Source organism: Hemitrygon akajei, chromosome 3 (genome assembly GCF_048418815.1).
Source record: "Hemitrygon akajei chromosome 3, sHemAka1.3, whole genome shotgun sequence".
Lineage (NCBI taxonomy): Eukaryota > Metazoa > Chordata > Chondrichthyes > Myliobatiformes > Dasyatidae > Hemitrygon > Hemitrygon akajei.
Window position 1 is genome coordinate 50,078,857 of NC_133126.1, and position 13,930 is coordinate 50,092,786.

Here is a 13,930-nt window from a genome sequence, read left to right on the forward strand (position 1 = left end):
AGGCTTGGCTAGAGGCTGGGGTCCCGAGGCTTGGCTAGAGGCTGGGGTCCCGAGGCTTGGCTAGAGGCTGGGGTCCCGAGGCTTGGCTAGAGGCTGGGGTCTCGTGGCTTGGCTAGAGGCTGGGGTCCCCAGGCTTGGCTAGAGGCTGGGGTCCCGAGGCTTGGCTAGAGGCTGGGGACCCGCGGCTTGGCTAGAGGCTGGGGTCCCGAGGCTTGGCTAGAGGCTGGGGACCCGCGGCTTGGCTAGAGGCTGGGGTCTCGTGGCTTGGCTAGAGGCTGGGGTCCCCAGGCTTGGCTAGAGGCTGGGGTCCCAAGACGGCTAGAGGCTGGGGTCTCGCGGCTTGGCTAGAGGCTGGGGTCTCGCGGCTTGGTTAGAGGCTGGGGTCTCGCGGCTTGGCTAGAGGCTGGGGTCCCCAGGCTTGGCTAGAGGCTGGGGTCCCCAGGCTTGGCCAGAGGCTGGGGTCTCACAGCTTGGCTAGAGGCTGGGGTCCCCAGGCTTGGCTAGAGGCTGGGGTCTCGCGGCTTGGCTAGAGGCTGGGGTCCCCAGGCTTGGCTACAGGCTGGGGTCTCGCGGCTTGGCTACAGGCTGGTGTCCCAAGGCTTGGCTACAGGCTGGGGTCCCGCGGCTTGGCTAGAGGCTGGGGTCTCGTGGCTTGGCTAGAGGCTGGGGTCCCCAGGCTTGGCTAGAGGCTGGGGTCCCGAGGCTTGGCTAGAGGCTGGGGTCCCGAGACGGTTAGAGGCTGGGGTCTCGCGGCTTGGCTAGAGGCTGGTGTCCCGAGGCTTGGCTACAGGCTGGTGTCCCGAGGCTTGGCTACAGGCTGGGGTCCCGAGGCTTGGCTACAGGCTGGGGTCCCAAGACGGCTAGAGGCTGGGGTCCCGCGGCTTGGCTAGAGGCTGGGGTCCCGAGGCTTGGCTACAGGCTGGGGTCCCGCGGCTTGGCTACAGGCTGGGGTCCCGCGGCTTGGCTAGAGGCTGGGGTCCCGCGGCTTGGCTAGAGGCTGGGGTCTCGCGGCTTGGCTAGAGGCTGGGGTCTCGCGGCTTGGCTAGAGGCTGTGGTCCCCAGGCTTGGCTAGAGGCTGTGGTCCCCAGGCTTGGCTAGAGGCTGGGGTGCCCAGGCTTGGCCAGAGGCTGGGGTCTCGCGGCTTGGCCAGAGGCTGGGGTCTCACGGCTTGGCTAGAGGCTGGGGTCTCGAGGCTTGGCTAGAGGCTGGGGTCTCGCGGCTTGGCTAGAGGCTGTGGTCCCCAGGCTTGGCTAGAGGCTGGGGTCTCGCGGCCTGGCCAGAGGCTGGGGTCTCACGGCTTGGCTAGAGGCTGGGGTCTCGAGGCTTGGCTAGAGGCTGGGGTCCCCAGGCTTGGCTAGAGGCTGGGGTCCCCAGGCTTGGCTAGAGGCTGGGGTCTCGCGGCTTGGCTAGAGGCTGGGGTCCCCAGGCGGCTAGAGGTTGGGGTCCCGCGGCTTGGCTAGAGGCTGGGGTCTCGCGGCTTGGCTAGAGGCTGGGGTCTCGCGGCTTGGCTAGAGGCTGGGGTCCCGCGGCTTGGCTAGAGGCTGGGGTCTCGCGGCTTGGCTAGAGGCTGGGGTCCCCAGGCTTGGCTAGAGGCTGGGGTCCCGAGGCTTGGCTACAGGCTGGGGTCCCGAGGCTTGGCTAGAGGCTGGGGTCCCAAGACGGCTAGAGGCTGGTGTCCCAAGACGGCTAGAGGCTGGTGTCCCGAGGCTTGGCTAGAGGCTGGTGTCCCGAGGCTTGGCTAGAGGCTGGGGTCCCAAGGCTTGGCTAGAGGCTAGGGTCTCAAGACGGCTAGAGGTTGGGGTCCCGTGGCTTGGTTAGAGGTTGGGGTCCCGCGGCTTGGCTAGAGGCTGGGGTCCCGAGGCTTGGCTAGAGGCTGGGGTCCCAAGGCTTGGCTAGAGGCTAGGGTCTCAAGACGGCTAGAGGTTGGGGTCCCGTGGCTTGGTTAGAGGTTGGGGTCCCGAGGCTTGGCTAGAGGCTGGGGTCCCGAGGCTTGGCTAGAGGCTGGGGTCTCACAGCTTGGCTAGAGGCTGGGGTCCCGAGGCTTGGCTAGAGGCTGGGGTCCCGAGGCTTGGCTCGAGGCTGGGGTCCCGAGGCTTGGCTAGAGGCTGGGGTCTCGCGGCTTGGCTAGAGGCTGGGGTCCCGAGGCTTAGCTAGAGGCTGGGGTCTCGAGGCTTGGCTAGAGGCTGGGGTCCCGAGGCTTGGCTAGAGGCTGGGGTCTCGAGGCTTGGCTAGAGGCTGGGGTCCCGAGGCTTGGCTCGAGGCTGGGGTCCCGAGGCTTGGCTCGAGGCTGGGGTCCCAAGGCTTGGCTAGAGGCTGGGGTCCCAAGGCTTGGCTAGAGGCTGGGGTCTCACGGCTTGGCTAGAGGCTGGGGTCCCGAGGCTTAGCTAGAGGCTGGGGTCTCGAGGCTTGGCTAGAGGCTGGGGTCTCGAGGCTTGGCTAGAGGCTGGGGTCCCGAGGCTTGGCTAGAGGCTGGGTGCTTTGGACTATGAAGGCTGGGAGGATAGCCCTCTGGGCAGGCCACAGAACTCCTGGGCAGGACCCAGACCTCCCAGGCAGGACACAGGGGCCTGGGCAGGTCGTGGGGCTCCTGGGCAGGTCGCAGGGTTCCTGGGCAGGTCACGGGGCACAACCCGACAGAGGCGAGGGATAGGAAGAGGCAGAGCCCTTCGCCGGGCAATGGCAATCCAGCCTGGCTTACCCGATGGAGGCAAGGGATAGGACGGGAGCTCGGTCCAGGGTGACTTCAAGACTCATTGTAGCCAGAAGACTCAGTCGGGCTACAGAGCAGCCCAGTCCATAACTCACTCACAGAACTCATTGTTAACCATGGTACTCCAAGCCAGAATGGACAGGACAGCACCCCCCCAACTACACTCAATCCCAGAGCCTGTTATATTCACAGCCAACCGATAGGCATCAGGTGCACCTCCTTGAGCCCAATCGAGCTAAGATGATCCTCAGGTGTGAATATTTGAGTTCAAGGCGAAACGGGGGGGGGGGGGGGGGGGGGTGGTGGTCGAAGGACCCGGAGTCCGGAGTCCGCGGACCGTATCAAGAACCGGAATGTGGACTTCGGACCCGACCATAACAGGATGCTACTTTCCTACAGTAACGTTTCATGTAGATGAGCTCAGTGGTTGGGAGGGTTTTACCTGCGATGTACTGGGCCGAATCCACTACCTTTTGTAGGCTTTTACACTCAAAGATATTGGCATTCCCATACCACACAATAATGCAGCCAATCAGCACGCTTTCCACCACATATCTATCGAAGTTTGCCAATGTTTTCGATGGCATGCCAAATCTCTGCATGCTCCTGAGGAAGTAGAGACACTGTTGTGTTTTCTTTGCAATTATATTTATATGATGGGTCCAGGACAGGTCCTCTGAGATAGTGACACCCAGGAATTTAAAAATACTAACCTTTTCCACCTCTGATCCTCCGATAATTACTGGCTCATGGACCTCTGGTCTCCCTCTCCTGGTCTACAATCAGTTCCTTGGTCTTATTGACATTGAGAGGGAGGTGGTTGTTATTACACCACTCAGCCAAATTTTCAATCTCCTTTCTATATGCTGATACATCACCACTTTTGATACAGTAATCCTCTTGCTTACTCACTAATAGTTCACTATTGTCAGCAAACTGGATTTTGAAATTTTGTTTCTTGAAACAAATTATTGATACTGACTGTGAAAAGCTGGGGCCCAAGCATTGAACCATGCAGTACCCTATTAGACATAGTCTGCCAACCTGACAATGATCCATTAATTCCAACCTTTTGAAGAAACCAAAAGCACTATGGAGCACATCCATTTAGTAAGAAGAAACAATCTGAGTTTCCAGTTGTCTGCTTTTAAAATTCTCTATTCTAAACTTAACCTGAACTGTCTGCATCAATTGGAGCCTTTAGCACTCGATAACGAATTCAACAATTTCAGGTATGTCCTTTCTCTATTTATACTAGAATTACACAGTCTTGTCCAATTATCCATCTGTATAAGATGTAGGAGCAAAATTAGGCTATTTGGCCCATCGAGTCCGCTCTGCCATTTCATCACGGCTGATCCATTTTTCCTCTCAGTCCCAATTTCCTGCCTTCTCCCCATATTCCTTTTGTGCCATGACTAATCAAGAATCTATCAACCTTTGCCTGAAATATATATTTATGGACTTGGCCTCCACAACCACCTCATGAACCTTCTTTGAACCCTCTCCAGTTTCAGCACATCCTTTCTAAGATAAGGGGCCCAAAACCTGTTCCAAGTGAGGCATCGCCAGTGCTTTATAAAGCTTCAACATGGCATCCTCGCTTTTGTATTCTAGTCCTCTTGAAATGAATGATAACATCAACTTGCCTTCCTCACCACAGACTCAACCTGCAAATTACCCCTTAGGGAATTCTACACAAGGACTCTCAAGTCCTTCCATACCTCAGATTTTTGAATTTTCTCTCCATTTAGAAAATAGTCTACCCTAACTAAAACTATTAAGACTTTAATCGTTAGTAACAGAAATGGTGATTAGATTGTCAGAAAGTCTTAGCTAAATTTTTTTCCTACACATACACTGCCTGATTTTCTCTACAATAGTTCTAATCTATATTTCACAGCTTTTATGTCTCTTCATTGATCGTTTCTCTAAATGAACCTGTTATCCATCAACTAGATGGCTTTACAAACCGCACATCACATTGATAATCCTGGCCTCAGAAACACTCCTTTTATTCAATCCAACTTTCTCCCACCCTCCCACCCATCCTCTAAGCCAATTAGTTTCTTACTTTCCTACTTCAGACAAAGTGACTTCAACCTGAAACTTTAATTGTGCCCCTTTTTCCACAAATGCTGCCTAGTCAGCTGAGCACTCCAACCAGTTTCTGCTCTTGTTGCACTGTATGAAGGCCATTCTGATATTCAGACACTGGACAGAGTATTCCTCACGTCTTAATAAGCTGGTAAGGAAGGCGGGCTCTGTCGTGGGCAAAGTACTGGAGAGTTTAACATCGGTAGCTGAGCGAAGGGCGCTGAGTAGGCTACGGTCAATTATGGATAACTCTGAACATCCTCTACATAGCACCATCCAGAGATAGAGAAGCAGTTTCAGCGACAGGTTACTATCGATGCAATGCTCCTCAGACAGGATGAAGAGGTCAATACTCCCCAATGCCATTAGGCTTTACAATTCTACCGCCAGGACTTAAGAACTTTTTAAAAGCTATTATTAATGCTTTTGAGATAGTGATTTAGATGCATATCATATTTTTTACTGAGTTAAGTATTGTATGTAATTAGTTTTGCTACAACAAGTGTATGGGACATTGGAAAAAAGTTGGAATTTCCCCATGGGGATGAATAAAGTATCTATCTATCTATCTATCTATCTATCTATCTATCTATCTATCTATCTATCTATCTATCTATCTATCTATCTATCTATCTATTGCTGCTGGAGATCAGGAAGCCCAACTGATCTGGGACTTTCTCATCAAAGCTCAGGTAGAGGCCACTGAAATAATTCCTCCTCTAAGCAGGAAGTCTAGATTTCTGGATACTTTGTCATTGACACAACCTCATGTTTTTTTTAAATTTCAGAGGTATTCAAGAATCAACCACATTAATGTGGTACTAGAGTTACTTATATGAGACATGTCGTAATGTCAGCCAATTCCTTTTTTCTAAGGAATTTAGATAAGATTTTTGATTTTAGAAAATGGTATTTCAGACACTGTAAGGTTAACTATTTTTGTTACAAGCTTTAAAACTCAGTTTTAGTTATTTCATAGAATTCAAATCTTCAGACAGCAGTAATGTGATTTTGTATATTAATATGAGCCTCTGGCTTCTGCCTACTAATGTAACTAATGTGTTTCAGTGCCCCTCTTCCTATGTAGTGTTCATTAACTATGCTGACATATAAAACTTAACGTTTAATATTTCATTTCCCTAACTTACCACAGTAGCTGGGAAATGCTGATGCCATAAAAAGAAATGGCATTAGGTTTATTAGACTTTTCAGGAGGGCATGCTGCTCGTTACTTGGTTGAGTCTTCCTGAAAAAGTCGTCCTCTCCAATTGGCATATAAGCTATTCAGTTCAACACACACAAAATGCTGGAGGCACTCAGCGATCGTTTAGCCGACATCCTTCATCAGGAAGAGACAGTGCACTTTCGTGCTTGTGAAACTATTCAGTTGTTTTGTCAATAGTTTTACATCCTGATGAAGGGTGTCGGCGAAACGATCACTGTTCAGTCTTTTCCATAGATGCTGCCTGAATTCCTCCAGCATTTTGTGTGTGTTGCTTTGGATTTCCAGCATCTGCAGATTTATTCGCTTATGACTCATATCCTATGAATATATTTTTTTAAAAAACAAGCGAGGTGAAGATAGCTGTTGGTAGGTGAATACTTGATATTACTTGCCATCTTAAAATGTAATCATTTGGTCCCAAATACTGTAACAGTATGTTTTTTTTTCAGGAACCATCCACTCCGTTTGCTGCAAGTTTCTTCCGAGCAGCGAAACAGGAATGGAGTTCCCCACTGAAATCCTGAGAACCTAGTGGGGACGCGGGACAGGCAGATGCCAGGCGGGGCAGCGGCCACATCGAGGGGGATCAAGGTGAATGTGGCTGTTATAAGGGGATCGGTGCTGGCAAGATGGGCGAGCATTTAGGGGCAGCTGGGCGATGAGAAGGGGTAGACGTCGGGAGCCGAATGGTGAGCAAGTAAAGGGCAGTGGGCAGGTGATTACAGGGAGTGGGGTAAATGTCGGGTGGGGGCGAGCTGAATGCCAGGGGCGGGGCGAGTGTGGGAGTTAGCGGGAGTTGCCGAAACGGCTGTTCACTCGTCGGGCAGCCAGTTCTCCGGGACAGGGAGATCTGACGTCAGCGAGTTGTCTGCCCTGGGCCACGGCTGGGGTATTCTGGACCGGAGGCACACGTGGTCCCGTTTGAAACGGTTCGCCCCTGCTCCCGCTTTATCCCGCAGTTGCCTCGAGGGAGGCGCGTTAGAGACCTGCACACCGCCAGGGCACCGGTGAGTGACAGTTCGGTCCTTCTCCTTGCCGAGTGGGTGAAGCAGGGATCGCGCCCCGGCCATGAACAATGTCTCTTGCGAGAACGAGACAGATGTCTCCGAAAATGCGACGCCCTTCGTCAGCGCCGCGATGTTCGCTCTTGGGGTGCTGGGCAACGTGCTGGCGCTTGTCATCCTCGCAGTGCACAAGCGAGAGCTCAAGAGCAAAATGTCGCTTTTCCACATCCTAGTGAGCAGCCTGATTATTACCGACCTGGTGGGAACTCTGATCATAAGCCCGATGGTTCTGACTGCCTACGCCCGGGGCCGCACATTGCAGGCTCTGAGCTTATGCAGCTATTGTGCCTTCGCCATGGCTTTCTTCGGGCTCTCTTCCATGTTCATCCTGTTTGCTATGGCGGTAGAGCGCTGTCTCTCCCTCAGTTGCCCCTACTTCTACCAACGGCATGCCAGCAACCGCTGCGGGCTCATCACCATTCCGGCTATCTATATTTTCTGCCTTATCTTCTGCTCCCTGCCTCTGCTGGAGTTTGGCATCAACACGCAATATTGCCCGGGCACCTGGTGTTTCATCAAGATGGAAGTTTGGAATCTGGAAGTGAAGCACCGCGTCTATTCCATGTCGTACGCGGTTCTGATGAAGGTGCTGATCATTTCCATTCTACTGTGCAACATCTCCGTAATAGTCAACCTCTGCCGAATGTACAAAAGACAAAAGAGACGCCGACGCTCGAGTGCGCCCCAAACAAGAAGGTATCGATTTTCCCAGTCCGAAGAAGTTGATCATCTCGTTCTTTTAGCCATAATGACAACAACATTTGTTATTTGTTCTGTGCCTCTCACGGTGAGTGTTAATCATGTCTAATATAGTGCAGAACTTTCCTCAAAGGGGGGTGTAAATATGAACATATTGTCACCCTATCTACTTTCAGATTTTGCGCAGTTAGATGGAGAAAAATAGTGAGTAAAGTTAGGAAAAAGAGTCCAGTGGTTTGTTTGGGGTTGTGAAGTTGTATGTGTGTATGTATATATGTTAAGTTTTTAATCTGCAGTGATCCAGCTTGAGAAAGAAATCTTCAGAATTGTTTATCCATAGAAATTAATTCATTTGAAATTGGAGGTTGGAAAGCTAATTTATATGGATATGCCATCAATAAGGATCTTAAGGAGAGGTCAGGAGACATAGGGGCCAATGTGATTTTAGTATCACCATATATCATCTACTAATAAATTGGATTGGTAATTTTTGCATAGTCTAAGATTAGTTGAAACTTTCATAATAAACTACTTAGTGGTTTAACCAACTGAAAAACACAAATACAAGCATATTTCCAAGAGTCACTAAGTATGAGTCATCATTGTGGCTTTACCAATGATGGCCAGTCCTGATTCAGGATCTTAATCTGAAACACTGACAATCCCTATCATCTCCACCTGCTTGCCCTGCAGAGTTCCTCCAGAACTTTGTTTTTTCTACTGGATTACAGCATCTGTAGTCTCTTGTGTCTCCATGACCAGATCTAATGTATGAATATATAAATGTATATATTTTTATTATTATGTAATTATCTTAAAAATATATATTTTATAAAGTGGTATTTAAAGGCTTTCTAAAAGTTTCCTAATGATTAAAGTACTTTTTGAGCAAAAATGTGCATTAATGGTCTTACATTTGATTGTCTAAATCAGATTCCAAATGTGAGACATCATAATAATAGAACTGTAATGTTTAGACTTCTCTTTGAAACTGATACAAATATTTGACCTTATATTTTTCCTTAGATTCGTGCATACATTGGAGCATTTTATTCCGTCGAAGACACTAGACATGATCTTGTGGCTCTCCGTTGCTTGTCTTTTAATTCAATTATTGATCCATGGGTTTTTATTATTCTCAATACAACTGTGTTTAGAAAGATATTGTCCAGGATATTATGCTGTAAAATTACTTCTAAAAGAAAACAGTTACATTGCAACAGTGTTAAAAATACTGAACTACTCACAAGTCACTTTGGGACAGGCATTCTTGATACTTGAATTTACTGAAAGATTTTTCCAAAACTTATTTACAACCAAACCATCCTTTTGAGGGAAAGATGCACTTGATATCTTGTGGGATTTGGCAGATGAATTTGCTTTCTCGTATTTTCATCGAGTAAGAAGAGAGTTACCAATAAACAACAGGTAAGGGACATGTGCAAAGGTTCTTGTCCTGTTGAGAGTCTGGCTGACATAAGCTGTGAAGCATCATAATTTTTCTCTCTGTGATTCTTCAAATGTTTGAGAAAATACTGTAATTTTGTAATTTTATTTTAAACCATGTACTCACTTTCAAGGTTTATTTTATGAATTTTATTTTTGCATTCCTCTGTTTAAAGGATAGCTTATATAGCTTGAGTTAGCTTTCAAATTATTAAGACAAAAGATCATGAATGGGTCTATTTACATAAAGCCAATACTGGTTTTATAATCTATTTTAATTACTTAAATTACAGTTTGTTGGATAATAATATGGACTGTCCTACTAAGGAACCAAATTTTGTTTAGTATTTTTGAGAAGAATAGATTGTTGGCTATCAGTTGCTCTCTGTAACTATGTAGAAATATGTCAATGATCGGAAGCTTGTCTTTCACTCAAACCATGACCCTATCATTCCTCTCAGGTGGATATAATATGACACCAGAAGACAAGTCAGTACTTCCTGTGACCTGTCTTATATTTTTAAACCAATGAAGTAAGACAGATAATCTGTTACTATTTTGTTCCCTTTTTGTGTTGGCAGCCTCATTTCCAATATTACCATAATTAATATACTTTAGAAACCTCATTGGTGATAAAACTTTATTTGAATATTCTGAGATTTATGAAAAACACTATTTAAATGCAGACCTTCTTTTATTAGACAATCCTCTGGATTTCAAATTGTGCTAAACCTTGAGATATCATTTCCTGTTAGAATTTCACAAAATTGTACTCACAGGCAGATTTTTCCATAGCTGCTTAAACTAGAATGTTAGGAAACATTTTAGGATTATTTTCTGCACCTCAAGTCCTCACTTCAGCTAATACAAAGGAAGTTCTACAGTCCAAGTCCTTTGGTGACAATAGTGCTGTAACTGGGGGCACAGTGTCACAACTCCAGAGACCTGGATTCAAGCATGTCATCCAGTGTTCTCTGCAGAGTTCTCCCTATCATGGTGCAGGTTTCCTCTAGATGTTCCATTTCCTCCCATGTCCCAGAAATGTGGCGATCAGTAGGCTAACTATGATTTGCCTTAATGTGTAAGTGAGTAACAACAGCTAGGGAGAGTTGATTGAAATGTGGGTGGAATAAAGTGGATAGTTGATGGTTGGCTCATACTTGGTGGGCCAGAGACTCACTTCTGTGCTTTGTCTCTATGGCCCCAGCTCAATCATCACTAAGCCTGGATATAGGTCAAGACCCAAGTGCTCTTATCAGATCCCATTAGTTTGTTGTTGATTACAATGGCTTCAAAACTTTTAAAGAATTCCTCCACTGACAGAGTCTTGCCTGATTTTTGATCTTACTGGATCTGTCCTGTTATTACAGTATATTTGTGATGCCTTTGACTTCTACTTCCGCATCTAAAAAGCCAGTCATTTAAAGAGTCAAAGAAAACTAGAGCACAGAAGCAGGCTGTTCAGCCCATCTAGTCTGTGTCAAACCATTTAAGCTGCCTAGATTCATTGGCCAGCACCTTGCCATAGCTCTCCAAACCCTCCTGTCCACAGACCAATTAAAGCTTCTCTTAAATGTTGAAATCAAAATCACAACTACCACTTGCACTAGAAGCTCATTCCACACTCTCACCACCCTCCGAGTGAAGTTTCCCCCTCATGTTCCCCTTAAACCTATCACCTTTCACCCATAACCCATGACATCTAGATGTAGTCTCATCCAACCTCAGTGGAAAAAGCTTGCTTGCATTTACACTATCTATACCCCTCATAATTTTGTATACCTCTATCAAATCTCCCCTTAATCTTCTGAATAAAGTTCTTATCTAGTCAATCTTCCCTGGTCTTAGAGGCTCTGATCCTTATAGGCAATGTCCCTGACTTCTGGAATTTTTTTGTAATGGAATTTCCAACTTGCATCACCACCAAAAATAACCCATTAAAAAACGCTCTTACACATCATAAATTTTCCTCAGTCTTGGCTTTTCAGCTCAGTACTGGTGTCTACAGGTTTTTGGTCTTTGAGGAGTGAAGAGCAGGAAGCAAGTTTTGTTATCGACTGATAGATGTGTTTCCCAAAATAGATAACAAACATAATTTACATCACACTAGACAAAATTGAATTTGTTACTTTATTAGATCTCATAGAAAATGTTCATGTCATTTCACTTGTATTCAGTAGATCATTAAACCACTTGATAAGTTCATTTCCATCAATGTTATGTTGAAAAGCTGAGATCACATTATACATATACGATCATAACCTGTTATTCATTATTTTAATTTCATAATTCTTGTTAAATAGTTTAACGTATCTTAATAAATATATTCTTTTGTAACTGAGCACTTATAATTCAAGTTATAAACAAATTTTTAATCTTGGCATTTGTACATTTTATTGTAACCCTGCAAATATCTCATTTTTCTTCTACATTTTGCACAGTGTTCACTGGTTCATTTTGGTTGGAGTAATATGTACAGATACTTAAGTTAAATCCTATCCATCTACATTTCCTATATTTGATAAATAATAAATAAATATTCTATACATTTTAAACTCATGCCACACATAAACCAACTTCTGCCTGCATTACCAAATGATGTATTTAAGTTTGAAGCACAAAGTGATAGTAATTATACCTTATTAATTGATGGAATTTTATCTGATTGTACAGAATATATAAAGTATTATGAATTAGAGACCAAATGAACAGTTTGTAATGATCATTTCCAGTATTTGAAATAAAACTGGTAAATGCCATCAGATCACTTAAGTTCTGTTTTAAAAGGACTTCTACTCAAGGTACATTTGTGTATAATGTAAAATACTTCTGTTATCCTGTAGTTAAAATTTCTCTCAATTCTTGATCAATAATTGACATACAGTACATAGTGTATTTTTAAATGAAAAATTGTTACTGTTAAGTTGTACAGAAGTTTAACATGTTTCCTTTTGAAACTATAATTTTGCAAATATATCTTGGAACTTTGCGGTATAAAAACGTACAAATGAAAACCAAGGACTTTTCAAATGATTCTGCTTATTTTTGTAAGCTAATTATAAAATAGAAAACCTACTTTATGATTAGATATTTTCTGGAACCAGGCTGATATCAGCCTGATGAAATTACCTATTGCATATGCATTTCATAAGTTAAATATGAACTATGCAGTAAATTATAATTACTGGAATGTATGTACTCATAACACATCATATTGGAGGGTCATCTGTTGTACAGACAAAGTATGAATGACATTGTTTTAACAAACAAAGTCTATTGTTCCATGGATTTATGTGGTTAAAACCACACACGGGGTATTTATGTATTTCCAACATGTTATTTTTATATAATATTGCTCTGCAAACAAATTTTCTAATAAATGTACAGGACTTTGGGTTTCCTCTCTTGTTACTAACTTCTCCAGATACTAGAGGGATTGATTTCTGGGAATGGATTTTTTTTTGTAAAGCAGAGATTAAGCTATCTGAATTTCTATTAGTAGAGTTTAGGAGAATGAGAGATGATCTTATTGAAGCAAAGCAAGTTCATATGGGGGCTTGACAAAGTAGGTGCATGGATTATGCTATCAGTGGTTGGCTTCCTCAAACTAGGAGCCAGAGCCACAAAATATAGAAACAGCTATGAAGCAGAGATAGAAGGCATTGCTTCTCTCAGAAGAACCTTTGGAGTTCTTTACTCTTTAGGATTGAAGGCCTAGACACTGGAATTTTGGATGTTAGAAAATTAATATAGGAGCAGAAAGCAAGTTTTGTTTCCAATGGGTGTTTTCCCAAAACAGGTAAAAGCATGACTTACATCACTTGAGAAAATTCTTATTTTTATTGGCTCTGACAGACATGATGTAATTGAGCTGTGGAGCAGATATGATGTGTTTATTGGCCTACTCCTGTTACTACATATGTAATATTTTTATTAGATGGATGCAAGATGAGATTGGAGGGAGGCCAGGATACTCTGGTCCTGATGGTACTGTGAAAGCTGTAAACTGATCTTTTCATCTTGGCCATTTTGATAGAGTAAAACATCACAAATGATCAAAGCAGTGGGAATCTCTTATGATACAGTTTAAATCATCCAAAACACAACTAAAATGAGGATCTTTGTAATTTTCACAGAAACTACCTTACAGGTTTGTTTATCCCAAAAAATGATGAAAATTAATTTCTTCAGCAGAAAATGCCATTGAATCCTCTCCAAAAATACTTGTTAATTTGTATGTAGAGACTAGTATATGTAATTACTGATTTCAGACCAATAGATATACTTAGTGTGAAGTCACACACCATCCCTATTTCTGAAATGTGCCCTGTAACTTCTTTATTTGAATTTCATTTCCAGCTTTGTGTCATTAAACTCAATCTTAGCAATGGAAGTACTGATCTCCCAATATGCTTGTCTCACGCTTGTCTGGATTAAGTTCTATTTGTTATTGCCTCACCCAAGTTTTCAGCTGATCTATAATCCTGTTGTATCTCTTTAACATTTCTCACATCCACAATTTCACTAGTTTCCATGTTACCTGCAAATTTGCTGATCAATTTGCATAAATTTTCATCTACAGCGTTTGTGCACATTTACCTCAAACAACAGATGATAGTAAAGCACTGATTCTTGCAGAAGACCACTAGCTCAGACCCCCATTTACACCAACACCCCTTCACTATTACT

General features: G+C 44.6%; 1 protein-coding gene across 1 annotated transcript; it reads left to right on the top strand.

Moving 5' to 3' along the window:
- Positions 1–7,079: 7,079 nt before the first annotated feature.
- LOC140724967 (prostaglandin E2 receptor EP2 subtype-like) lies at positions 7,080–12,640 on the top strand. The gene is given in 3 exon segments (XM_073039840.1): positions 7,080–7,883; positions 8,822–9,038; positions 9,041–12,640. Coding segments are annotated over 3 exon segments (1,029 nt in total). The 5' UTR covers positions 7,080–7,100; the 3' UTR covers positions 9,070–12,640.
- The last annotated feature ends 1,290 nt before the right edge of the window (positions 12,641–13,930 follow it).